At 48.4% G+C, this 23691-nt stretch overlaps 1 protein-coding gene across 2 annotated transcripts; it reads right to left on the bottom strand.

The window, feature by feature from the left end:
• Nucleotide 1: 1 nt before the first annotated feature.
• On the bottom strand, nucleotides 2–22342 carry METAP2 (methionyl aminopeptidase 2). Of its 2 annotated transcripts, none has more exons than XM_064154953.1 (11): nucleotides 22048–22342; nucleotides 21084–21188; nucleotides 16936–17001; nucleotides 15332–15434; nucleotides 11949–12110; nucleotides 8902–9083; nucleotides 8721–8815; nucleotides 8539–8635; nucleotides 7259–7362; nucleotides 1992–2107; nucleotides 2–890 (listed from the first exon to the last, which is right to left on the bottom strand). In XM_064154953.1, exons 1-11 carry the CDS (start codon nucleotides 22232–22234, stop codon nucleotides 638–640), a joined length of 1470 nt encoding a protein of 489 aa, XP_064011023.1. In that variant the 5' UTR covers nucleotides 22235–22342; the 3' UTR covers nucleotides 2–637. The 2 variants fall into 2 exon arrangements, with proteins under 2 accessions (XP_064011023.1, XP_064011024.1); XM_064154954.1 differs by having other exon boundaries at nucleotides 21084–21185; nucleotides 22048–22340.
• Nucleotides 22343–23691: the final 1349 nt, after the last annotated feature.

The raw sequence follows: 23691 nt of genomic DNA, 5'->3' as shown, positions 1-23691 counted from the left end.
ATCAAGTTTGTAAAGTATTTAATAGAGCAGTTTCCCAGCAGAGTCCTGACCAGAACCATAAGCAGGCTTCTAAAAAGGAACAGAGATCTTTTCTTTTTTAATGTGTTTAGATCTGAAAAGTTCTCTTTTATTCTTTACAAAATGGATTCCAGGAAGTTTAAAAGGCAATTATCAGAGAGGGGTTTGGGCACAGTTGCTCAGGTGGAGTCATTCAAAGCAATTCCAGGAGGAATAGGGAAATATAAATATTGGAAAAGCATCTTTTGCTCATCAGTGTTCAATCCCAAATGGATAACTCATTCCAAACTAAAAATCGAGCTGGTTTGGTATTTTTTTTAAGCATGTATTTCCCTGAACATCAAAAAAAAAACCAACCCAAACCCACCAACCCAAAAAAACCCAAAAGGTAACTTCTGAAGCATCTCTAAAGGCCTGCAAGCTGCTTTTGTTGGGGTTGTTGGTTAGTTAGGTTAGAAGACTTGCCTTGGATTTAAATCCCTTCCTTTCCAAAAGATGGATCAAGTTCTGACATCAGTCCACTGTTAAAAGAGCCCAAGGTGTTGTAAATGAATTCTGGCAGAGCATGTTCCCACCGAGCCTAAAAGAGGATGAAAGGTGCTGAGGTGTGGCTTTGAGTTTAGTAGTCGTCTCCTCTGCTGACCACCTCCTTGCAGGTTGGGCGTAAGAGTATAGTGTGCTCAAACTGTGCTGTGTAGGAGCCTTTGATGTCACACAAGGGAGGGTATGGATCCACGATGCCCAGGTCACAGAGGTTCTTCAGGGCCATCAGGTATTTGCTCTCCCCCAGGCGATCCAGCCAGCGGCGGCAGAAGGCAAGAGTACCAAAGTTTTCATTGATAACATTCAGCAAGTGTTTTGCTCTTGGAAGCCTGAAGGAGGAACAACAACAACACGTTTGAGAAGAACAGAAGGAGCCCCAGCAAGCATTCCCTACAGGAACAGCATGGGATCACAGCATGTCAAGGGCTGGAAGGGACCTCCAAAGCTCAGCCAGTCCAAGCCCCCTGCCAGAGCACCCAGAGCAGATCACACAGCAACACAGCCAGGTGGGGTTGGTATTATCTGCTGACTCCACAGCCCCCCTGGGCAGCTTGTTCCAGGGTTCTGGCACCCTCACAGGGAAAAGATTCCTCTCCATGTTCACATGCAACTTCCTCTGCCTCAGCTCCCACCCATTGCCCCTTGGGCTAGCATTAGGCATCACCCAGCAGAGCCTGGCTGCAGCCTCCTGGCACTGGACATCACCCAGCAGAGCCTGGCTGCAGCCTCCTGGCACTGGCATCACCCAGCAGAACCTGGCTGCAGCCTCCTGGCACTGGACATCACCCAGCAGAGCCTGGCTGCAGCCTCCTGGCACTGGACATCACCCAGCAGAGCCTGGCTGCAGCCTCCTGGCACTGGACATCACCCAGCAGAGCCTGGCTGCAGCCTCCTGGCACTGGCATCACCCAGCAGAGCCTGGCTGCAGCCTCCTGGCACTGGCATCACCCAGCAGAGCCTGGCTGCAGCCTCCTGGCACTGGACATCACCCAGCAGAGCCTGGCACTCCCCCTGCACATATTTATAACCATTGCTGAGGTCACTTCTCATTCTCCTCTTCAGACCAATGAAATGCACCTTCCAGGCAGCAGAATGCTCATGTTGCATCAGAAATTCATTACAGACACTGGCACAGGTTGCCCAGGGAGGTTGTGGAGCACAGAAGCACCCAATGTGATCAAAGATCACATTGGGTGCTTCTGTGCTCCACAACCTCCCTGGAGGTGTTCAAGGCCAGGCTGGATGAGACCTGGAGCAATATGGGCTAAGTGGGAGGTGTCCCTGCCCACAGCAGGGGATTGGAACTGGATGATCTTTGAGGTCCCTTCCCACCCCAACCCATCCCATCTTAGGACTCTGTGAAGCTCAAAGCCCAGGAGGGTGGTAGCTGTAAGACAGCAGAGCACCAAGACAGGAGAACTCAATCCAACCTTATTGGCACGTGCCCAACATCAAAGTTCTTCATATAATGAGAACATTCCATATCATCGTGGACAACTCCTTTCCCTGTGCTCCCAAAGGTCTCTATAGCATATACTTCACCTTCCTGAGGAGAGAGAAAACACAGGGAACAGGTTACAGAAGGAAAATGAGACACACTCAGGCCATTCCAACAGCATGACCTCGGCGTAACCACTTCTGAGTGCAATTACACCTGAGCAGATGCAACCACCTGAACAACACAGAGGAAAACTCAAGGTGGAGACTTCACACAGGAAAAATGACCAACATCTCCAGCTACTTATTGTCTGCAGAAAAGGCCTTGGGGGTGCTGATGGATGGGAAGCTGGACCTGAGTTAACAATGAGCACCTGCAGCCTAGAAGGCCAGTGGCAGCCTGCACCACACCAAAAGAAAAGTGGTCAGCAAGTCAAGGGAGCTGATTCTGCTCCTCTGCTCTGCTCTGGGGGGACCTCACCTGCAGTGCTGTGTCCAGCTCTGAGGCCCCCAACACAGGAAAGACATGGAGCTGCTGGAGCAGTCCAGAGCAGGGCCACAAAGATGAGCAGAGGACTGGGTTACCTCTCCTATGAAGACAGGCTTGAAAGAGTTGGGGCTGCTCAGCCTGGAGAAGAGAAAGCTCTGGGGAGACCTTAGAGATGCTGCATTTCAGTATCTTAAGGGGACCCACAGGAAGGCTGGGGAGGGAGTGTTTACAAGGGCTTGGGGTGATAGGATGAGGGGCAGAGGTTTGAAACTGGAGAAGGGGAGATTTACATTGGGCATCAAGAGTTCTGCACAATGAGAGTGGTGAAATACTGGAAGAGGCTGCTCAGAGATGCAGTGGAGGTCCCATCCCTGGGGGGATCAGACTTCCTGTGGCCTTGGGCAGCTTGACCGAGTTGGAGGTGTCCCTGTTGCCTGCAGAGGGATTGGAGAAGATGACCTTTGAGAGCCACTTCCAACCCACTGCAGTCTGTGAATTTTAGCACCACAGTATTTGTTTCCAGCCATAAATCCCAGCCACAGTTTCTCAGTGTCACTGCAGGCAAAACATTCTCAAAGCAGACATCTAACACAGCTTAAAAAACTGCATCCTGCTGCAAAACCTTGGCTGATGAAGTCATCCTCCTCTGCTACTCAGAAAGAAGTCCTTGGAAATGAATAGTTCAGACAGCAAATGTGCCTGTTAGGGCAAGGGAAAGCTGTAAGGTATCTGATGTGGTGGTATCTCAAAGACCATCTCCTTTCTTCTGCACTAATGAACAAGGAGCTGGGAGGGAAAAAAGGTAAATCAGAAGCAATTTGACAAAGTGATTCATAAAAAGCAACAAAGTCCCTGGGAAAAATCCATTAGTCTGCATTAATGGATACCATTAGAGCCTCAGGATGCCTTCACAGGCCACTGGCTCCATTTCCTTGATGCAACTCTTCCAGATACCCATTGGAGTGACCAAAGATGCAATTTAACCCTTAAGGTATCAAAGGAAAAAGCAACAACAACAACCCAAACCATAAGGACAAAAAAAGAGATGGATGTGAAATTTCAGATGTTGATTAGAGACCTACTGAAGTGCCCAACTCCTGCCAGAATTTTCTGCTAGCAGCTGCTAGTACAAACCCTGACCCTGCTCATTTCCACTCCATGAGATGAGTTTCTTCAAGAGATGAAGGTGATCTCTAGTAGCAAGAGCTTCAGCACAACTCCAGCCAAGAGCATACTGAAAATGCCATCATGGAAGCTCCTTTCTGTAGCCTTAACTGTAGGACTGTGAAAGGGACTCTGCTCTGCTGAGAGCCCACCTGGAGTACTGCATCCAGCTCTGGAGCCCCTGGGACAAGAGGGATGTGGAAATGCTGGAGTGTGTCCAGAGCAGGGCCAGGAGGATGCTCAGAGGCTGCAGCAGCTCTGCTGTGAGCACAGACTGAAAGAGTTGGGGCTGTGCAGGCTGGAGCAGAGGAGGCTCCCAGGTGACCTTCTTGTGGCCTTCCAGGATCTGAAGGGGGCTACAAAAAAGCTGGGAGGGACTTTTTAGGCTATCAGGGAGAGACAGGACTGGGGGGAATGGAGCAAAGCTGGAGGTGGGGAGAGTGAGGCTGGAGGTGAGGAGGAAGTTGTTGAGCAGGAGAGTGGTGAAAGGCTGGAATGGGTTGCCCAGGGAGGTGGTTGAGGCCCCATGGCTGGAGGTGTTTAAGGCCAGGCTGGCTGAGGCTGTGTGCAGCCTGCTCCAGGGTAGGGTGTCCCTGGGCATGGCAGGGGGGTTGGAACTGGCTGCTCTTTGTGGTCCCTTCCAACCCTGACTGATGCTGTGACTTAAGAGGGGACAACAAATAGTGGACAGCAGGAGTTGGGCTTTTCACTTTAGTAAGATCCTTTGAAAGCCACAACTCAAATATAAGAAGGGGCAGATGAAAAGCAAGTTCCAAATTCAAGGTGCCCCTGAATAGAACTACGAAGTTACATTACATAAATACCATCCAGCTCATAGAAGTTAAAAAAATAGAAATGAGCCACCAAAAAATCCCCAAGCCCACAAACAAGACCACCAGAAGCAATGAAAGCAATCACTTTACAGGCACTTTTTCAGCACGAGGCTGTGTTTCTCCCACTGGATTGCTGTTTGCTGCTATAATTAGCACAGTACAGTAAGAGCTTGGCTAAGCTCCATGTTCTTGACTCTTAGGATTGTGTCCTAAGTAACCTACAGGAGCTGCAGAAGTTAAGTCCTCTCCTCAGTGCCTGTGTAGTCAATTAAAGCATTCTCAAAGCCCTGAAATCTTTCAGGAAGGAAGTTGCTTAAGTTTTATCCTTCAGCTCTAAACTTGGGAGTTTTATACTAGGAAGGACTCTGCTGGATGATAAACAAGACCTAACCATTCACTCAGCTAAACCAAGCAGCTTTTCCTGCCTTCCTTTTTTCCTTCTTTAATCCCTTTGCACAGACCTGCAGGTAAGATGACAGCCAGAAGTTGTGTCTTTTTTTGCTCACAACATTACCAAGGTAATCAACTGTTATGATAAAAGCTTTAGGTGACGAGAATGAGCCTTCTTCAAACTTCATTCCTGATCTCAGCTCTTACAAGTCTTACTCTGATAGGCTTACAAGTGATCATTGGTGCTCAGGGAATGGAGGGAAAAGCTTCTTATCTCATTAGCAGCCTTTGAAATAAGCCTTGTCTTGGTAGAACAGAGGCTTACAGCAGAAGGGGCACTGAAGATCAGGTTACGTATTTTAATGCTGCCTTCCTACTCCACCCTGGTTGGAAGCCACATCTGGAGTACTGTGCCCAATTCTGGGCTCCCTGGTTTAAGGATAGGGATTTGATGGAGAGGGCAAAGCAAAGGGTGGCAAGGATGCTAAGGGAACACTTCTGTGATGAAGAAAGGCTGAGAGAGTTGAGGCTGGAAAAGAGCAGCCTCAGGGGGACCTCATCAACACTGATCAATACTTGGAGGGTAAGGATGGGATGTTCAGTGGTGCCCAGTGACAAGACAAGGGGTAACAGACATGAACTTAAACATCAGAAGCTCCATCTAAACACAAGGAGGACCTCCTTTAATTTAAGGGTGGCAGAGCACTGGAACAGGCTGCCCAGAGAGGTGGTGGAGTCTCCATCTGTGGAGACATTTCAAAAACTGCCTGAAAGTGCTTCTGTGCCACCTGCCCTAAGTGGTCCTGCTTTGCAGGACGGTTGGACTCCATCTCTGGAGGTGCCTTCCAACCCCTACCATTCCATGACCTTCCTTAGGTGACCCTGCCTTGGCAAGGAGGTTGGACTCAATCCCCAGAAGTGCCCTTCCAAGCCCTACCCATACTGTGATTCCCAGAGTTTGTAGTTTGCCATATCATGCCCAGCAATTTCTCTTGCCCGGCTCTAAACCACCCTTCAAACAACCTCTTTCATCTACTCCTCTCAGCTTATACACCAGAAATATGCTGCAGTGTTCTGTACCTGCAAAGAGAAACTGCACCAGCAGCTCTCCAAGGAAGGTATCAGGTGTAACTGTGCTTGCAAAAAGCCACAGGCTCACAGGATGTTAGGGGTTGGAAGGGACACAAGGAGATCAATCAGTCCAAGCCCCCTGCCAGAGCAGGACAATACTTTGTTGCATTTCACGTTGTATATTTCACCTATACATGTGCTTAAAAATTCTTAACCATGCAGCCTCAACTCGCTAATTTTTCTGGTTTAGACTTCATTAAATATGCATTTTTGCCAAGGAGACTTTAAATAGATGCTGTCACTTTCGTGTCACTCTGGGGTTTGTGTTATTTGGGGGTTGGAGCAGCTTTGTTACGATGACAGGCTGAGGGAGCTGGGGTTGTTCAGTCTGGAACAGGCTCCGGGGAGACCTAATGATGGCCTTCCAGTACCTGAAGGGGGCCTACAAAAAGGCTGGAGACTGTTTGCAAAGGCCTGTGATGATAGGAGCAGAGGCAATGGCTTCAAACCAGAGCAGAGCAGATTTAGATCGGATGTTAGGAACAGGTTCTTTACTGGAGGGTAGTGGAACACTGGAACAGGTTGCCCAGGGAGGTAGCTGTGGCCCCGTCCCTGGAGACATTCCAAATCAGGCTGGACAGGGCTCTGGGCAGCCTGATCTAGTTGAGGATGCCCCTGCTGACTGCAAGGGGGGTTGGAGTAGACAACCTTCAGAGATCCCTTCCCACGCAGACCATGAGGCACTTAGTGCCATGGTCTAGTTGACTGGATAGGGCTGGGGGATAGGTTGGACTGGATGATCTTAGAGGTCTCTACCAACCTGGTTGATTCTATCTTAACACAGATCACAGAGGAACACACCCAGACAGGCCTTGGAAGTCTGCACAGCTACAAGACTGCAGCAATGTTCCTCAGGAACTAGCAAGCAGAGTGAACAAGGGAAGTGTGAGTGCCTGGCAAGGCCAAACACCTTGCAGGAAAACTCTGGTCCCCCAAGCTCACCCCACAATCAGAATTCCTGTCCCTTTCCCTGCTCCCCACTGCAACATTCCATGTCACTAAGGTACACACTGAGAAATAAATACGTTAAGTGTCCACAAGCATCACTGAAGCCCTTCAGATTTCAAGGGTTTCCCTGTGCTGTTTGCTGGGGAGTGACCACTCCTTGAGAGGAGCATCAGGAACATCCAGCAGGGCTTTTTTCCTCTGCTGCTAGAACCCAGCAGGATCACAAACACCACACCTCATGCTTACACAGGAAACACTTCTGCAGTGTCAGTGGGGGAAACTTCAGAGCAAGAAGCTCCTTTACCTCCATCCTTGTGGCTTCTCCTCCTTTCACAATGGGCACTGTCTTTCCAGCATGTATCCTGTAGGGCCCGATGGAGTGTCCGTTCAGATTGCGGATTGGTTTCACTTGGGAAGGAAACAGGAATGTTACAGTCCAGCTCCTGACACCTTAAACCCTTCCAAGCAATTGGCTTGGATAGTTCATTCTGAAAGTGCAACAGTGACTCACCACATCCCACAGGAACTACTCTTAAATAGGCACCTATCCTGTACAAACTCCAGCCAAGACAGGAGTTGGATTTGTAGGCTACAGCAAACATTCATTATTGAATGGATTGGGTTGGAAGGGATCTTAAAGATCATCCAGTTCCAACTCCCCTGCCATGGGCAGGGTCACCTCCTACTAGCCAAGGCTGCTAAAGGCTTCATCCAGCCTGGCCTTGAGCACCTCCCTGGGCAACTTGTGCCAGTGTCTCACCATCCTCACTGGAAAGAATTTCTTCCCAATATCCAGTCTCAATCTCTCCAGCTCAAGCTTCAATCCACTGTCTCTCATCCTATCACTGCAAGCCCTTTTTAGAAGTCCCTCCCCAGCTCTCCTGTAGCCCCCTTCAGGTATTGGAAGGCTTCTCTAAGGTCTCTTTGCAGCCTTCTCCAGGATCAACAGCCCAAACCCTCTCAGCCCATCCCCATAGAGGAGCTTCTCCAGCTCTCTCATCATCTTTGTGGCCTCCTCTGGACCCACTCCTGCAGTCTGAAGTCCTTCTTATGCTGGGGATTAATAAGTCCAAGAGCAACAAAGTTTTCTGAATAAAGCCAAAGAGCAGGTCTCAAAATACTTGCACATTTTGACCCAACTGTTTAGCCTTCATCTTATCTGTCAAAGACAGAAGACTTGGAAGGATTTATGGCTTCAAGTTCAGCCAAGGGCTGGATATTAGGAAAAATTTCTTCACAGAAAGAGTTGTTGAGCATTGCAACAGGTCACCCAGGGAGGTGGTGGAGCTACCCTCTCTGCAGGTGGTGGAGCTACCCTCTCTGAAGATGGTGGATGTGTTGCTTGGGAACATGGTTTAGTGGCAGTGGTGGGATTGTGAGCTCTAGTTGAGTGGTTGGACTTGATCTCAAAGGTCTCTTCCCACTTCAACAGTTCTATGATAAGCTAAGAACATCCCTCCAGAGGAATGAGAAGCCAGCCAGAAACACATTCATGCAAGGCCATATAGTGTAATGAAATACTGGTACAAACACACACACATAAACTCTAAGAGCAGCTCCCCTTGGATAAAGAAATGAACTTACCTTGGTAAGTTTTGCCATCAATTTCAACCTCATAGGACTCCATAACTTCTTGTATGGCCTCTCCCACATCACAGAGGCGTACATCTATGCCAGCACACTGAAAACAAAGTGCAAACATCATCTGGAAAACAACAGCAAAGCTTACTGGGAAAGGCCTGATAAGCATCAGCTAACAACCATACCTTAATTCCAGTGTTTGTGGCATCCTTTACAGCCTGTAATAGCCTGTCGTATTTTGGATTGAATGTGACTGTAAAAGCACAGTCAATAATATGACCTGAAAGCAGCAGAAGTGGATTAGCTTCATTGAGCCTTTGCACTGCAGAAGGCTCTCAAAGCTTTAATGGAGAAATGCAAACTAACCACTAATGTGTGTCCCAAAATCTATCTTGCAGACGTCATCGTACTGCAGGACCGTTGGGTCTCCGGCGTTGGGAGTGTAGTGGGCAGCACAGTTGTTCAGGGAGCAGCCAGTGGGGAAGGCAAGACCTGCATTTAAACCATTTTCCTTGATCAGCTTCCGTGAGCAGTCTTCTAGTTTTTCACTGAAAGGCAGAGAGGAAGAAAGAAGAGCAAAAAGAACAGGACAGTTTCATTCACGTTTCTTAGGAGGGGCTTCGAATGTATCAAGACAAGAACAAAACCTCAGGATAAAAAAATAAAGCAAGCAAATATTTTCATTTGAAGTCTTTTAATTCCTTGTCTGGTAAGTAGGAGACTCTGGGCTGGGAAACATATGTCAGTCTCCAACCCTTTGTTTTGTTTCTTGAACTCTTTCTTCAGCACAAGTGAGTACTTCAGAGGTGTTGTTATTCTCGATTTACAAGATCCATCCTCGCAGCAGCTACACTGAAATCATTCTTCCTGAGCACCACAGGCAAAGGAAATGCAGTCTTTACAATTACTGCCATGGAAAGGAGGAGGAGTAACAAAAACACAAAGCACAGAGAGAGAGGAGGGGGCAAAGAGAAAGAAGAAGCAAGAGGAGGGGACAAAGAAAAAGAGGAGAGAGGTGGGGCAAAGAAAAAGGAGGAGAAGAAGAGAAACGAGAGGGCAAAGAAAAAAGGAGAAGAAGAGAGAGGAGGGGGCAAAGAAAAAGATGAAGAGAGAGGAGGGGGCAAAGAAAAAGAAGAGGAGAGAGGAAGGGGTAAAGAAAAAGGAGAAGAAGAAGAGAGAGGAGGGGGTAAAGAAAAAAGGAGAAGAAGAAGAAGAAGAGAAAGAAGAGGGCAAAGAAAAAAGAAGAAGAGAGAGGAGGGGGCAAAGAAAAAAGGAGAAGAAGAGAAAGGAGAGGGCAAAGAAAAAGGAGAAGAGAGAGGAGGGGGAAAGAAAAAGGAGACGAAGAAGAGAGAGGAGGGGGCAAAGAAAAAGGAGAAGAAGAAGAGAGAGGAGGGGGCAAAGAAAAAGGAGAAGAAGAAGAGAGAGGAGGGGGAAAGAAAAAGGAGAAGAAGAAGAGAGAGGAGGGGGAAAGAAAAAGGAGAAGAAGAAGAGAGAGGAGGGGGCAAAGAAAAAGGAGAAGAAGAAGAGAGAGGAGGGGGCAAAGAAAAAGAAGGAGAAGAAGAAGAGAGAGGAGGGGGCAAAGAAAAAGGAGAAGAGAGAGGAGGGGGAAAGAAAAAGGAGAAGAAGAAGAGAGAGGAGGGGGCAAAGAAAAAGGAGGAGAAGAGAGAGGAGGGGGCAAAGAAAAAGGAGGAGAAGAAGAGAGGAGTGGGCAAAGAAAAAGGAGGAGAAGAAGAGAGAGGAGTGGGCAAAGAAAAAGGAGAAGAGGAGAGGGCAAAGAAAAAGCAGAAGAAGAGAGAGGAGAGGGAAAAGAAAAAGAGAAGAGACAAAGGGAGATGAGGGACAAAAGAGGAGGGGAAAATAGGTAATAGTATAGTCTTCTAATGTATTAAAAGCAATTCTAATTAAAACAGGATACTAATGCTGTTTGAATTTAAGCACTGAGGTAAGATTAAACCTTCTGAGCCTAGTATTTGTAGTTGTTTTTTGTCTACTCCCAGGCTGTTAGCTATTTGGGCAGCTACAGACACAGCCCCCCAGGGCTTGCTCCTGCAGCAGAGGGGCACGATGTGAACTGCAGCACACAGCAGTGCACCATCCTCTGCTTGTGCTTAAGCAAGCTGCTCGCTCAGAGTGAGCTGGGAAATGAAGAGAGCTCATTGTAACAGGCAAATGCCTGCAGCCTGAGGTACCTCTGGAAGAAAGGCCATGCTTTGAGAGAGTTACTGCCTAGAACTGTAACACTGAAACTGTGCCATTCAGTATGGCAGATTTGTTGGGCCCTTCTCCCTAGTATCAGGTGAGAGAACGAGAGGGAATGGCCTCAAATTGTGCCAGGGGAGGGTTATGTTGGAGATGAGGAAGAATTTCTTGGCTGCAAGGGTGGTCAAGGATTGGCACAAGCTGTCCAGGGAGGTGGTGGAGGCCCCATCCCTGGAGATGCTCAAGAAACCTGTGGCCATGGCACTCAGGGACACTATTTAATGGCCGTGGTGGTGGTGGGTTGCAGGTTGGACTCAATCACCTTAGAGATCTTTTCCAACCCAAACAACTCTGGGATTCTCTCTCTTTCTTCCACTTCCCTGTGGTGTATGGCTTCTTTCCCTGATCCTTGTAGAGTTACCTTGAGGATCAGCTCTGAGTAGCCTCCTTACTATCCTACTCTTGCCAGCAGTCCTCAGTCATACCAGGCTGAAAGCACCTGGATTTTGGAAGCTAAGCTATCCTGGATCAGTGCAGTACTTGGACAGCAGACATTCACTCTAGATAAACAATGGGATAGAAAGAGGAATAGTTGGAAGCCAGAAGAATCAGCTCAGGCCAAGGACTGCTTTCAACTTCACCTTAACCACACTCATGATTTACCTTAAACCATTTGCTCAGCTATGTCTTACCAGCTGAGAATAACAAACATTGTGTTTCTCCAGAAACATCAGCCACTGAAGACTAAGCACAAACAAAACTTGTCCTGTCCTGGACTGACTGCACAGCCACACTGTTCCCACTGCACCTGCACTGCTTGTCCACACAGCATTTCACTGGCAATTTGGAAGGCCAGAATATTATTGCTGCTCCTCTCAGCACCGCTGCAGAACTTATGTCCAAGAGTAGCCAAAGCTACTCAACATTAAAGCCAAGCATGGGCTCAAAATAAGTAAGCAGAACTGAAAGCTCAGTTTGAAATCCAGCTTGGTATGATCCCAGGCCCTGTAAGGCTGCATAAGCTAAGGGTATGTTACAAGGAAAAACTTAAAGGCAGTAATTTGGGATATTGGTTGTGTCCTTCCAACAGAACTCCCCCCAATGCCTGTGACACAGTGAAAGCAGCACACAAAAGGTGTGACTAAACCTGTCCCCCTTCTAGAGAATGAAGGCAAACGCAGAGCAGAGGTCTTGGAAGAGTTCTGTGTCCTCACCAGATTTCTATCATTGTCATTCCAGGTTTTATCCAGCTCATAACATATTTCCTCACTTGTCTGTGTGCTTCTGCAGCCTCCCGAAAATCATTCCAGATTTCCTCACTGGCTTGGTCCAGTGCTTTCTTTTCTTCACTGGTTGTTCTCCAAGCAGCAGTTCTCCTGCAAAAGAAAGGAGAAGTTACCATCATCACAACTTCTGCCCAAAGTTTGCCAAGTGTTTACTACCCAGTCAGGTCTACATTCCCCTGTGCAAGAGGAAAGATCCTGATTTGTAACATTTTCAGAGTAAATAGAGTAGAGGATTATTATGATTAATAATAATAATACTATCTATCAGCATCACAGACTCAATCACAGAATCAACCAGGCTGAAGAGACCTCCAAGCTCATTCAGTCCAACCTAGCAACCAGCCCTATTCAGTCAACCAGACCATGGCACTAAGTGCCCCATCCAGGCTTTGCTTCAACACCTCCAGGGATGGCAACTCCACCACCTCCCTGGGCAGCCCATTCCAATGCCAATCTCTCTCTCTGCCAACAACTTCCTCCTAACATCCAGCCTAGACCTGCCCTGGCACAACTTGAGCCTGTCCTGCCTTGTTCTCTTGCTGGTTGCCTCAGAGAAGAGCCCAACCCCACCTGGCTACGACCTCCTTTAAGGACTGGCACCTGTGAAGGGCAGTAGCACTGCAGGAAAAAGAAAATCAATCATCTTAAGGAAGTTCTTGGCAGTAAGGTGGTGAGACACTGGCACAGGTTGCCCAGGGAGGTTGTGGATGCCTCCTGCCTGGATGTGTTCGAGGCCAGGCTGGATGAGGCCTTAAGCAGCTTGGCCTAGTGGAAAAAGTGTCCTTGCCCATGGCAGGGGGTTTGGAACTAGATGATTTTTAAGGTCCCTTCCAACCCAAACCTTTCTATGGATCCATGAAGATGGACCAAGGACACTGAACTGCACCAGTTTCCAAACTTCAGAAGTTCCTTCTACCTTTAAGTCAAGTGACAACAAACAACTGAAAACTACTTCTGGAACCCAGGTGTAGCTATTTATTCGTTTCCCAGACATGGAACTTGGCTCTACTCTGAGCCCACTCCACAGCCAAAAACTGTGTGAGTGAGCCAAGAGACTATGCCCTGCATTTTTGCTGCCTCTTGAACTGTTTTTACAGTGGGTAGAGGCCTGCAATCCTAGAACAGAGTGGAGGAGAAGCTACTCTACACAATTTTTCTCAGGATGACCATTTTGAGACCCTTTTCCTTGAACCTCCTGCTCCTTCTCAGATCAAGTGCAAAGGAGATGTGCAAGGTTAATTCCCTGAGCAGTTTCCCTGCTGCAGATGTATCTCACTCTCAGAATTTACCTCAACACTGGTAAATGCAATCAAAACCCAAAGAAAAAGCAAGAAGCAGCAACCCCCTTACTCATCTGGATTACTGCCAGCACAGCAGTCACAGCACAAGCCATGGGCAAGGTGTACTGCATCAAAACAGCAGGGAAAAGAGACTCAAGGACCTTTTCAGACTGCTCTGGATTCCAGCAGGGAACACTCTCTGGTAGCAAGAGCTGCTGACAGTGTCTGGGCAGCTGCTCTGTCATCACTCACACACTCAAGTGCAAACTCCTGGAAGCTGGCAGGAAGCTTTCCTCACTCTGCTGTAATGCAGCATATGGTCATTGCACACAGGACAGCTGGGGGACAAAGTGGCCTCTAGATTTAAAATCACTGTATCAGACCCAAAGCATTTTGCTGCCAAAGCTGCACCACTGCCACCTGGGAGCTCAGGAAAGGAGACAAGAAACACTGCTTGGGCCTAAGCACTTCAGGACATGGGAAAGGTCAGTTCCTCAGATAAAGGTCTCACAGCACATATCAAGCCTAACACCTCCATGAGCGAACAAGCTTTTCTGAGGACAGCTTCCTAGTGTGCTGCCTAGCACTTGTCAGCTTAAGCCATTCACCTCCAGCTCCAAAACCTTTGTCCCACCTGGGAGGTGGGGGTCAGTCTCTCCTCTCCAGTACTGGGTGATAGAAGGAGAGGAAATGGCCTGAAATTGTGCCAGGGAGGGTTAAGGTTGCAGATGAGGAAAAAATTCACACCTTGTGATCAAACTGAAGAAGAAAAAGGCTTCCTCAGAAGCTTCCTCATGAAGCCATATTACCTGTGAACACCTGAACACAACGTAGAGGATGTACTAGACTTTTTACTATGTTGCTGGCACTCTCTGAGGAACAGGCATTGACTTTAAACAACCAATAAATGTTTCAAAGTAGTTTGATTATGGGAAAAAAAAAAGTCACTGAAAGCTAAACAATGTTTCCAGAACTGTAATGCAGTAATAGTTCATCTTTTCAGTCAGATTATCTAATTCAAACTAATTCCACATACAGCTCACTACAGCCCCTGAAATAAAGCAGGACCTTCCAAAACACTTAATGAAGGAAAAGCTATCAGGAAACTCAGTCCTAAGTTTGTATATTTTAGTTCCTAACAAAGCATAAGGAAATTGTACCCTAGGAAAATACAAGCATCATAGAATGGCTCAGGATGGAAGGGACCTCAGAGACTATCTACTCCAACCTCCCTGCTCTGCTCAAGACTTCATCCTGCCTGGCCTTGAACACCTCCAGCAAGGAGGGCAGCCTGTTCCAGACTCCCACCACCCTCATACTGAAGAACTTCCTCCTAAGATCCAGTCTAATTCTACTCTCCCTCAGCTTCAAACTATTCCCCCTTGTGCTGTCTCTAGGCACCCTTACGAACATAAAGTCCCTCTGCAGCCTTCCTGCAGGATCCCTTCAGGCATTGGAAGGCAGCTCTGAGGCCCCCCCTGGAACCTTCTCTTCTCCCTCAGACTCTCCTCATAGCAGAAGTGCTCCAGCCCTTGGATCATCTCCGTGGCCTCCTCTAGACTCTTTCCAACAGCTCTGTGTCCTTCTTATGCTGAGGAGGCAGTACTGGAGGTGAGGTCAAGGGGCAGAATCCCCTCTCTTGCCCTGCTGGCCACACACTTGGATACAGCCCAGCACACATCTGCCTGCTGCACTGCATGAGGGCACTGCCCAGGTTGGTGGTGGAGTCACCGTGCCTGGAGGTGTTCAAGAACAGACTGGGTGAGGTACTTAGTGCCATGGCCTAGTTGACTGGACAGAGCTGGGTGCTAGGTTGAACTGGCTGAGCTTGGAGGTCTCTTCCAACCTGCTTGCTTCTATGATTCTAAGATGATCCAATTAAAATAAACCCAGAGGGGAGGGAGGGTGGTTGAGGTGGTGGGAGGGAGAAGCACAGTAAAAGTCACTCAGTCCATTTAGTTGCACGTTAACAGCTCTGCAGTTCAGCACATCCAGATGCTACCATTTATTTTTTAAGCTTTAAGAACTCACCCATCTTGTGTTGGTGGATATTCACATTCTTCTCCCTTTGGGAACACGTTGCTAGGAAATAGATCACATATTGGAATAGAAGGTGGATCTGTCTGGACTTTAGCTGTTGAGTACAAGCAAAGAAAGTCTTACATGTGGCACAGTGCAAATGCTAAGCATCTTATCTTCAAGCACAGAAGTTAAACAGCACAAGTTATTTACAGAATCAAAGAATCACAGACCCATGCAGGTTGGCAAAGCCCCTCAGGATCACCAAGTCCAACCTAGAACCCTACTCTACAGGATTCACCTTAAACCATAGTCCTAAACACCAAGTTCAAACCACCCTGAAACACATCCAGGGTTATCACCAAGTCCAAACTAGAACTCTACAAGCTTCATCTTAAACCATAGCCCTGAGCACCACATCCCCTCAGGATCACCAAGTCCAACCTAGAACTCTACTTGACAAGATTCACCTTAAACCACAGCCCTAAGCACCACGTCCAAACCATCTTTAAATACAGCCAGGCTGGGGAACTCCAGCACCTCCCTGGGCAGCTCATTCCAGTCCCAAACCACTCTCTCCATGAAAAACTTTTTCCTAATGTCCAATCTAAACCTCCCCAGCCTCAGCTCGAGGCCAATCCCCCTTGTTCTGTTTCCAACCACCTGTGAGCAGAGCCCAGCAGCAGCCTCTCCACAATATCCTTTCAGGTAGCTGCAGGCAGCAATCAGGTCTCCCCTCAGCTTCCTCTGTTTCACACCAACCATCCCCAGCTCCCTCAGTCACTCTTCATCAGATTTATTCTCCAGACCCTCTCCCAGCTTCCTTGCCCTCCTCTGAACCCACTCCAGCACCTCCACATCTACCCTGTGTTGTAGTGCCCAGAACTGAACACAGCACTCAGCGTGGCCTCACCAGAGCAAAGTCCAAGGGCACAATCAGCTTCCTGCTCCTTCTGGCCACAGCATGGCCCTCTTGGCTGCCTGGGCACACTGCTGGCTCATCCATAGCCGCCTGTCTATTACCACCCCCAGATCCCTTTCTGCCAGGCAGCTCTCCAGCCACACTGCCCCAAGCCTATAGCTTAGCTTGGGGAGATGAGCACTACCAGCAGACACAAGATTCCAACTGGAATCCAGAAGCAAAGTTTTCACAATGAGAACACTCAGACACTGGAAGAGCCTCCTGAGAGAAGCTGTGCATTCCCTGCACTGGCCAGTTGTAAAACTCAGCTTGACAGGGTGCTGGGCAATCTCATTTCAACTGCACTATCACCTGGAAAGGTTGGACCAGATGATCCTTGAGGTCCCTTCCAGCCTGGTGTTCTGTGAGAAAGCATCACTTGTCTACTGCTTCTGAGTGGACAACTGATGGAGCAGGATCCTCTGACTAGAATTTGGGCTTTGACCAAGATCACATTGTATCACAATGCCCTCATATGACTTTATTTGGGTCAATGTGACATTCAGGGATAGCAGAAAGAAAAGAACCCCAGACAGACTTAGCCTACAAACCCAAGCTGCATCCCCAGGTTTGCTTCAATTGCCAAGGACAGCTCTTACCCATGGTTAAAACAACATTCACTTAGCCTGTCTTTATTTTTGTGCTTGATACCTACGTCCTTTCTTCTTTTTCTTCTTCTTCTTCTTTTTCCCTGTTGCTCCATCTCCTTCACCCTCTCCATCTACAGGAAAGAAAGTGCTCAGCTGAATATAAAACAGCCTTAAAAAGCCAAAGAATTTTGTATGAGACATAAGACAATCTGGAAACATTTCCTTCAGAGCAGAATTTAATGAACTAAGAAAAGCCTGGATGGGGGCACTTAGTGCCATGGTCTAGTTGACTGGGTAGGACTGGGTGCTAGGTTGGACTGGATGAGCTTGGAGGTCTCTTCCAACCTGGTTGATTCTATGATTCCATTGTCTAGTTGACTGGCTAGGGCTGGGTGCTAGTTTGGACTGGCTGAGCTTGGAGGTCTCTTCCAACCTGCTTGATTCTATGACAGCTAGAAGCTGCCACCAAGCCATTAACATTCTCAATCCTTCCACCAAACACTGACTTAAAGAAAATATTTTCCAAAGCTGTTAACTTGAACATCATCAGGGAAAGAAGGGAAAAAAAAGGGCAACTCAAAGAAAGAATTTTCAGAAAGCTCTACTTCAAATTCCCTTGTTGCCAATTCACCCAAAAAGATGTCTGGGGCTTGGGGAGGGTGTCAGAGAGAAGCGTATTAGACACAACAGCTAACAAAAAGCTAGGAACTTCTGCTTCAAACTCATCTTTTGATCTTTCAGCTAAAGGAACATCTGGAAAGAGGAAAAAACCCAAACAAGCAAAGGTGACAGCACTTAGGTCAGGATGAATTTAATCTGGGGACAAAAGGGAAAGTCACAACCAGCCCTGAGCGTGGGAGGTAGCAGTGGGAGGTTTTCATTGAGCATGCAGCATGTAAGCACCAAGGACTGGCCACAGCATATTACAGTCACATTGGGGAGTTAACAACTTCATGTCTGGCTACATCTGAAGCTTGGCTACTTCATCTACAATCAAGGATTTACCTAATGTGATGCCATCTAACTAAACCTTCTAGATCTTACCACAAGCTCATTTCAAACTGGGCAAGTACTAACCACGTGCACTTGGAATGTTTAGTTTTGATCAAAAACTAATAGCAAAATGGAAAGAACTTGATAGAATCCAAGTCAATGCACTTGTCACTTGGAATGCATTTATATTTGCTCATTGATTTAAAAGCCAAAACAAGTTAAACCACTGACCACTTGCTCCAGACACAGAACTCCAAGCTTCTCACGATGGTCAGTGTCATCCACATTTTTATGTGGTGGTGACTGCTGGAGCAAATCTCAGTAATGTGTCACCTCCTCCCTGCCCCCAGCTCATTCTGGCATTATCTGTCTTATTTTAAATGGTAAACTACAAGTAGAACTTGTACTACCAGTGTAACTACAGTCTAGTCCAGTTAACCAGATTCTACATCAATCCCAATTTCACAGGCAGCCAAAAATCCTTAACAGTGCTATAGGTTTCTTTAAGATGTGGTCACTTTGACACATTCTCTTGACCTTGAGCTGTGCCCAACCCATTCACCCAAAAATAAATGAATTGGATTTGACTCCAGTTTCCTTCACTCTGTGGGGTTTTTTTGTTACTTGTTTTTAAACATCAGGCCTGAAGTGCAAAAGAAGTACAGCATTTAAAGGTTGTCACTGCTGCTGCCTGCTTATTGTGGTGTTTTTAAACATCAGGCATAAAGTGCAAAAGAAGTACAGCATTTAAAGGTTGTCACTGCTGCTGTCTGCTTATTGTGGTGTTTTCATACATCACTGCACGTGAGTCTGCCAACTGCAAGCCCAACTAACCCAGCCTATGCCTTCTTGTCCTTGAAGATTGCTGCAGACTAACTGTGCTGCCAGAAACATAACCACTGCAGCTGACCAATACCTTGTTTGTCTTCAGGTTATTTAGCTGCTAGTGAAAGCAACTGAAGAGCTTTGCAAAACTGGAGCCCAATTTATGCCATTTTGGCACAGCTGTTTAATAACTTAGCTTAATAGAACACAAAAAATGCTATCCATCAGCATCTTTTAACACTGCAATGGAAATCTCAAGAGCACTTCCCAATCTTTCCTAGATTTTAAAAGGTATAGAGGTTCATATCTGAGGCCATTCACAAGGGGGAGGGGTAGATACTCTAGTGGCTTTTAATCTAATGTAGCACCACGTCTCAAGCCACATCAATGGAACTACAATTAAGAGAAACAAGTAGTGAGGAGCTGCACAAGCAAGAACAAACAATTGTCTTCAAAAAACTTGAAGCAGCATTTTTTTCCCACTCAAAAATATTGTTGTTGTTCTAAAACCACATAAAAGTCTCATATGTGGGAAAAGGATCATTATTTAACAGACAGCACCTTTTAAACACTTTCTAATACTGCAGTACTCATTCTTAACACTATCAAAAGCATAAACAAGCTCCTGATCTGCAACTAACAATATTATTTCTCCTGAGACAGAACTGTAACTATTTCAATAATGCTCAGAGAACGTTTTTCATTCATAGAATATAACAGAATCACAGAATAGAATCAAACAGGTTGGAAGAGAGCTCCAAGCTCATCCAGCCCAACCTAGCACCCAGCCCTGGCCAATCAACCAGACCATGGCACTAAGTGCCTCATCCAGGCTTTTCTAGAACACCTCCAGGAATGGCGACTCCACCACCTCCCTGGGCAGCACATTTCAATGCCAATCACTTTGTGAATAAGAAGTCTTCACTATCCTCCTCAATACTTAGTTGCAACCATGGCAAAGCACACATTGTATGAACAGCTTTCAACTCCATAGCCTGAAATATATGGTAAACCAAATTATCCATCCAAAAAATCCTTCTACAGAAGGTAACTGCATAAACTGGATGCTCTGTATAGATTAATGATGTTCAAAGATCATAGAACCAGTCAGGGTTGGAAGGGATCACAAGGAGCAGCCAGTTCCAACCCCCTGCCATGCCCAGGGACACTCTACCATGGAGCAGGCTGCACACAGCCTCAGCCAGCCTGGCCTCAAACACCTCCAGGGATGCGGCCTCAACCCTGGGCAATCCATTCCAGCCTCTCACCACTCTCCTGCTAAACAACTTCCTCCTCACCTCCAGCCTCACTCTCCCCACCTCCAGCTTTGCTCCATTCCCCCCACTCCTGCCACTCCCTCACAGCCTCAAAAGTCTCTCTCCAGCTTTTTTGTAGCCCCCTTCAAATGCTGGAAGGACACAAGAAGGTCACCTGGAAGCCTCCTCTTCTGCAGCTTGCACAGCCCCAACTCTTTCAGTCTGTCCTCATAGCAGAGGTGCTCCAGCCCTCTGCTCATCCCAGTAGCCCTTCTCTGGACATGATCAATTAATTTGCAATTTTACATCCCAGTACACTTCTATTGTTTTAACTTCTGTATCTAATTTATTAAACTAAATGCTGGACTGATGAATTCCACCAACAGTCAACTAAGAAGGATTTCTAAGCAGAACAGCAATACCCATTTTTGAGTGCCAAGTCTCCTTTAAATGTGATTTCCCAAGAAGGAAACTCAATTACTGACTTGAGAAATGTATTTTCCTGAATGTTCATTTTTGTTAAGATCCACTCATCAAAACAAAGCATTTTTCCACCCCTGATACTCCTACAGAAAAGATACAGCCAGCCTGGGATTCAGTATGAGGCACTTGCTCAGAACATCAGCTGCACAGCTCAAGTAACATTCAAAGTGTGTGCTCTGCTTGTGCATTAATCTCTCCCCAGTCCAGCTGTAATTAAAAAAATCAGAGTTCTAAATGAGCAGCTTTCAAGTCACTGGCAAAGACTCCATCACCTTCTATTAACTAAAACCTTCTTTTAATTTCTTTTCTGCAGGCTTTTTTTTTCAATTCTAAGCCAAGAAGAAGAGAACATCACTTGGAAAATTTTATACCAGCCATGGTCATGATTTATAGCTTGATTCACCTTAACTAAATGTTGCCTTGCAGTAATAAGAGCCTTGAAAACACCAGGTTTTAACAAACTTATCTTTGTTATTATATATATCTATATATACATGCATGACAGCTAAATTAGCATACAGTTGCATCTCAGCTCTCCCAGATAAAACCATCACCACCACCACCAAACCCCCCAAAGGCATCTGCAAAGGTTTGTCAAAATAGGAGTCTAGGAAGAAGCTGAAACTGGAAACGTTAGAAGACAACATTACACTTGCCTTCATCATCATCATCTTTTTCTTTCTCCTCCAGTGCTTGCTTATCCAATTGTTTTGCTACGTCATCAAGAGCACCTTCCATTTCTTTATCTGTTTCTTGTCCTGCTTGTAAAAGCAAAGTAAGCTTTAGAGTCAAATGACAGCTTCACAACACTAAAAAACAGCCTGCAGAACTTTACACTGATATCACACTGCACCCACCCCACGGACACCAGAGCACATCATGCCTTCTCCCTGTTAAAACAGACCCAATATATAAGCTTGTAGGGCATTACAGCGTGAGGTCAACTGTTACTGACACTTGTGTGTAAAGGCAGCACTAATCAGACACTTCTCACTATTTTTCTGCTCAAACTACATCTTCTTGCCACAGGAGCTGCCTGCTCTTGTGAGATAATAGGGGCATGAAATAGATAATTACAAACGCACTGCACGACCGTCCTTAACTGCTAGCCTGCTAAACAAACCTAAACCTTAGTTGCCTTTACACTATCTGCCCAGACTTGCTCCGTCTCTCTCGGAGAACTTGGAAGGGGTACAGAGGCTCCATCATGCGGGATGACTCTTACAGCGGCAGGCTTACGCCTTTCCCCCCTCAGGGCACAGGATGGGGGATGAGGGAAGGGGTGGCTTCGAAGTCCTGTGCTTATCCGAGCAGACAGGACTTCCCCAGCCCCTGCTTCCCTGGTGCTGAATGGCAGCAGCACCCTCCCGGCAGTCGCCAGCCCCCTCCTCGTCGAGGGGATCTCTCTGAGCGCACAGGGCCGGGACGGACCGGGCCGGGACAGCGGCCCCGGCGGCGCCCATCGCCTTCCACGCGCTCCACACGCCAGGACCCTTTAACCACCCACAGCCTCCCCCTGCCTCCCCTACACGGCCCGGGCTACCGGGTCCCGGCCCCCTCAGGCCACCCGGCACGGCCTGTCAGCGGCGGGTACCGGCGCGGCCCTGCCCCTGCCCCTACCCGCGGGCCCCGCTTTGCCCTTCTTCTTCTTCTTGCGCTTCTTCTTAGCGCCATCCTCCGCGCCAAGCCCCGCTGCGCCGCCTTCCGCGCCCTCCTTGTCTTCAGGCTCCGGCGGCAGCTCTCCGTTCAGGTGCTTCTCCTCCTCCTCGGCGGCGGCAGCGCCGCCCGCCTGCCCCACGCCCGCCATGTCGCCGCGGCCGCGCCGCCTGCACGCACGGGGAGAGGCAGCGACAGAGAGAGCGAGGCAGAGCGGCGCGGAGCGGCGGGGCCGGGCCTCCGCTCTATGGTGCGCGCGGGGCACGCCGGGAAGCCTGGAGGACTCCGCCGGTGGTGGTGGGGAGGAAGGGGGGGCCGAGAGGCCTCCACGCGCGGTGCCCTTCCGGCGCGCACGCGTCACACGCCGGCGCGAGTGCGGGCGGGAGGCGCTGAGGGGAGGCTGGCGGCGGTGGGAGCCTGAGCGCAGCCTGAGAGCAGCCTGAGCGCGGCTGAGGGCAGCCTGAGCGCGGCTGAGGGCAGCCTGAGCGGGGCTGTGGGCAGCCTGAGCGGGGCTGTGGGCAGCCTGAGCGCGGCTGAGGGCAGCCTGAGCGGGGCTGTGGGGAGCCTGAGCGCAGCCTGAGGGCAGCCTGAGCGCGGCTGTGGGGAGCCTGAGGGCAGCCTGAGCGGGGCTGAGGGCAGCCTGAGGGCAGCCTGAGCGGGGCTGAGGGCAGCCTAAGGGGCTGTGGGCAGCCTGAGGGCAGCCTGAGCGGGGCTGAGGGCAGCCTAAGGGGCTGTGGGTAGCCTGGGGGATGTGTAGTGGGTGAGCCCTCCTGCTGAGGCTGCCTGGCAGTCTGCTCTCGCCGTGGTCGTGCGCCTGTGAGCATGCTCTGGAAACGCTGTGACCATGTGGTCCTGCTGTCCCCAGGCCACTGACATGAGCCACCTTTGTTGTCCCTCTCTCTACTGCTGCTGTCGCTCTTAGTTCTTGCACTTCTCACGGCTGTTACTTCCAAAGGAAGGTGACAACGAGAGATTTCCTACAGCACAGACCCATGCAGGCTGGCAAAGCCCCTCATGATCACCCAGTCCAACCTACAACCCTACTCTACAAGCTTCACCTTAACCCATAGCCCTAAGCACCACATCCAAACCACCCTGAAACACAGCCAGGCTGGGGGACTCCACCACCTCCCTGGGCAGCTCCTTCCACTCCCTGACCACTCCATGAAAAACCTTTTCCTAATGTCCAACCTAAACCTCCCCAGGCTAGCTTGAGGCCATTCCCCCTTCTTGTGTCTCCAAGTACCTGTGAGGAGAGGCAGCAACCTCTCTGCAACATCCCTTCAGGTTGCTCTAGGGAGTCACTCTCCCTGGAGGTGTTCAATAAGTGTGTGCACATGGCACTTGGGGACATGGTTTAATGGTCATGGTGATGTTAGGTCAGTGGTTGGCCTTGATGATCTTAGAAGCCTTTTCCAACTGAAACGGTTCTGTAATTGCTGTGGTACTCCAAGGGAGAGGAAGAGATGGCTTCAGGATGGCAACTTTGGCAACCAGAGCACAAATAATGGTCACAGACAGCATTGGATTGGAAGGGACCCTCAAGGGACCCTCAGAGGTCAACTTGTTCAACCCTCCTGCAATCAGCAGGAACATCTCCAACTAGAT

This window comes from Pogoniulus pusillus, chromosome 15, assembly GCF_015220805.1.
Source record: "Pogoniulus pusillus isolate bPogPus1 chromosome 15, bPogPus1.pri, whole genome shotgun sequence".
Lineage (NCBI taxonomy): Eukaryota > Metazoa > Chordata > Aves > Piciformes > Lybiidae > Pogoniulus > Pogoniulus pusillus.
The sequence above is the reverse complement of the archived record's forward strand: the minus strand, read 5'-3'. Positions and strand labels throughout refer to the sequence as shown.

What these genes read in the sequence shown, in the direction of transcription:
- METAP2 (XM_064154953.1), bottom strand. Translation starts at nt 22,234, where the DNA reads ATGGCGGGCGTGGGGCAGGCGGGCGGCGCTGCCGCCGCCGAGGAGGAG. An exon ending in GAAGAAAAAGAAGAAAGGAC is followed by an intron (nt 15,435 to 16,935) that starts GTAGGTATCAAG and finishes TGTACTCAACAG; the next exon opens with CTAAAGTCCAGACAGATCCA. An exon ending in TGATGGCAAAACTTACCAAG is followed by an intron (nt 7,363 to 8,538) that starts GTAAGTTCATTT and finishes TTCCTTCCCAAG; the next exon opens with TGAAACCAATCCGCAATCTG.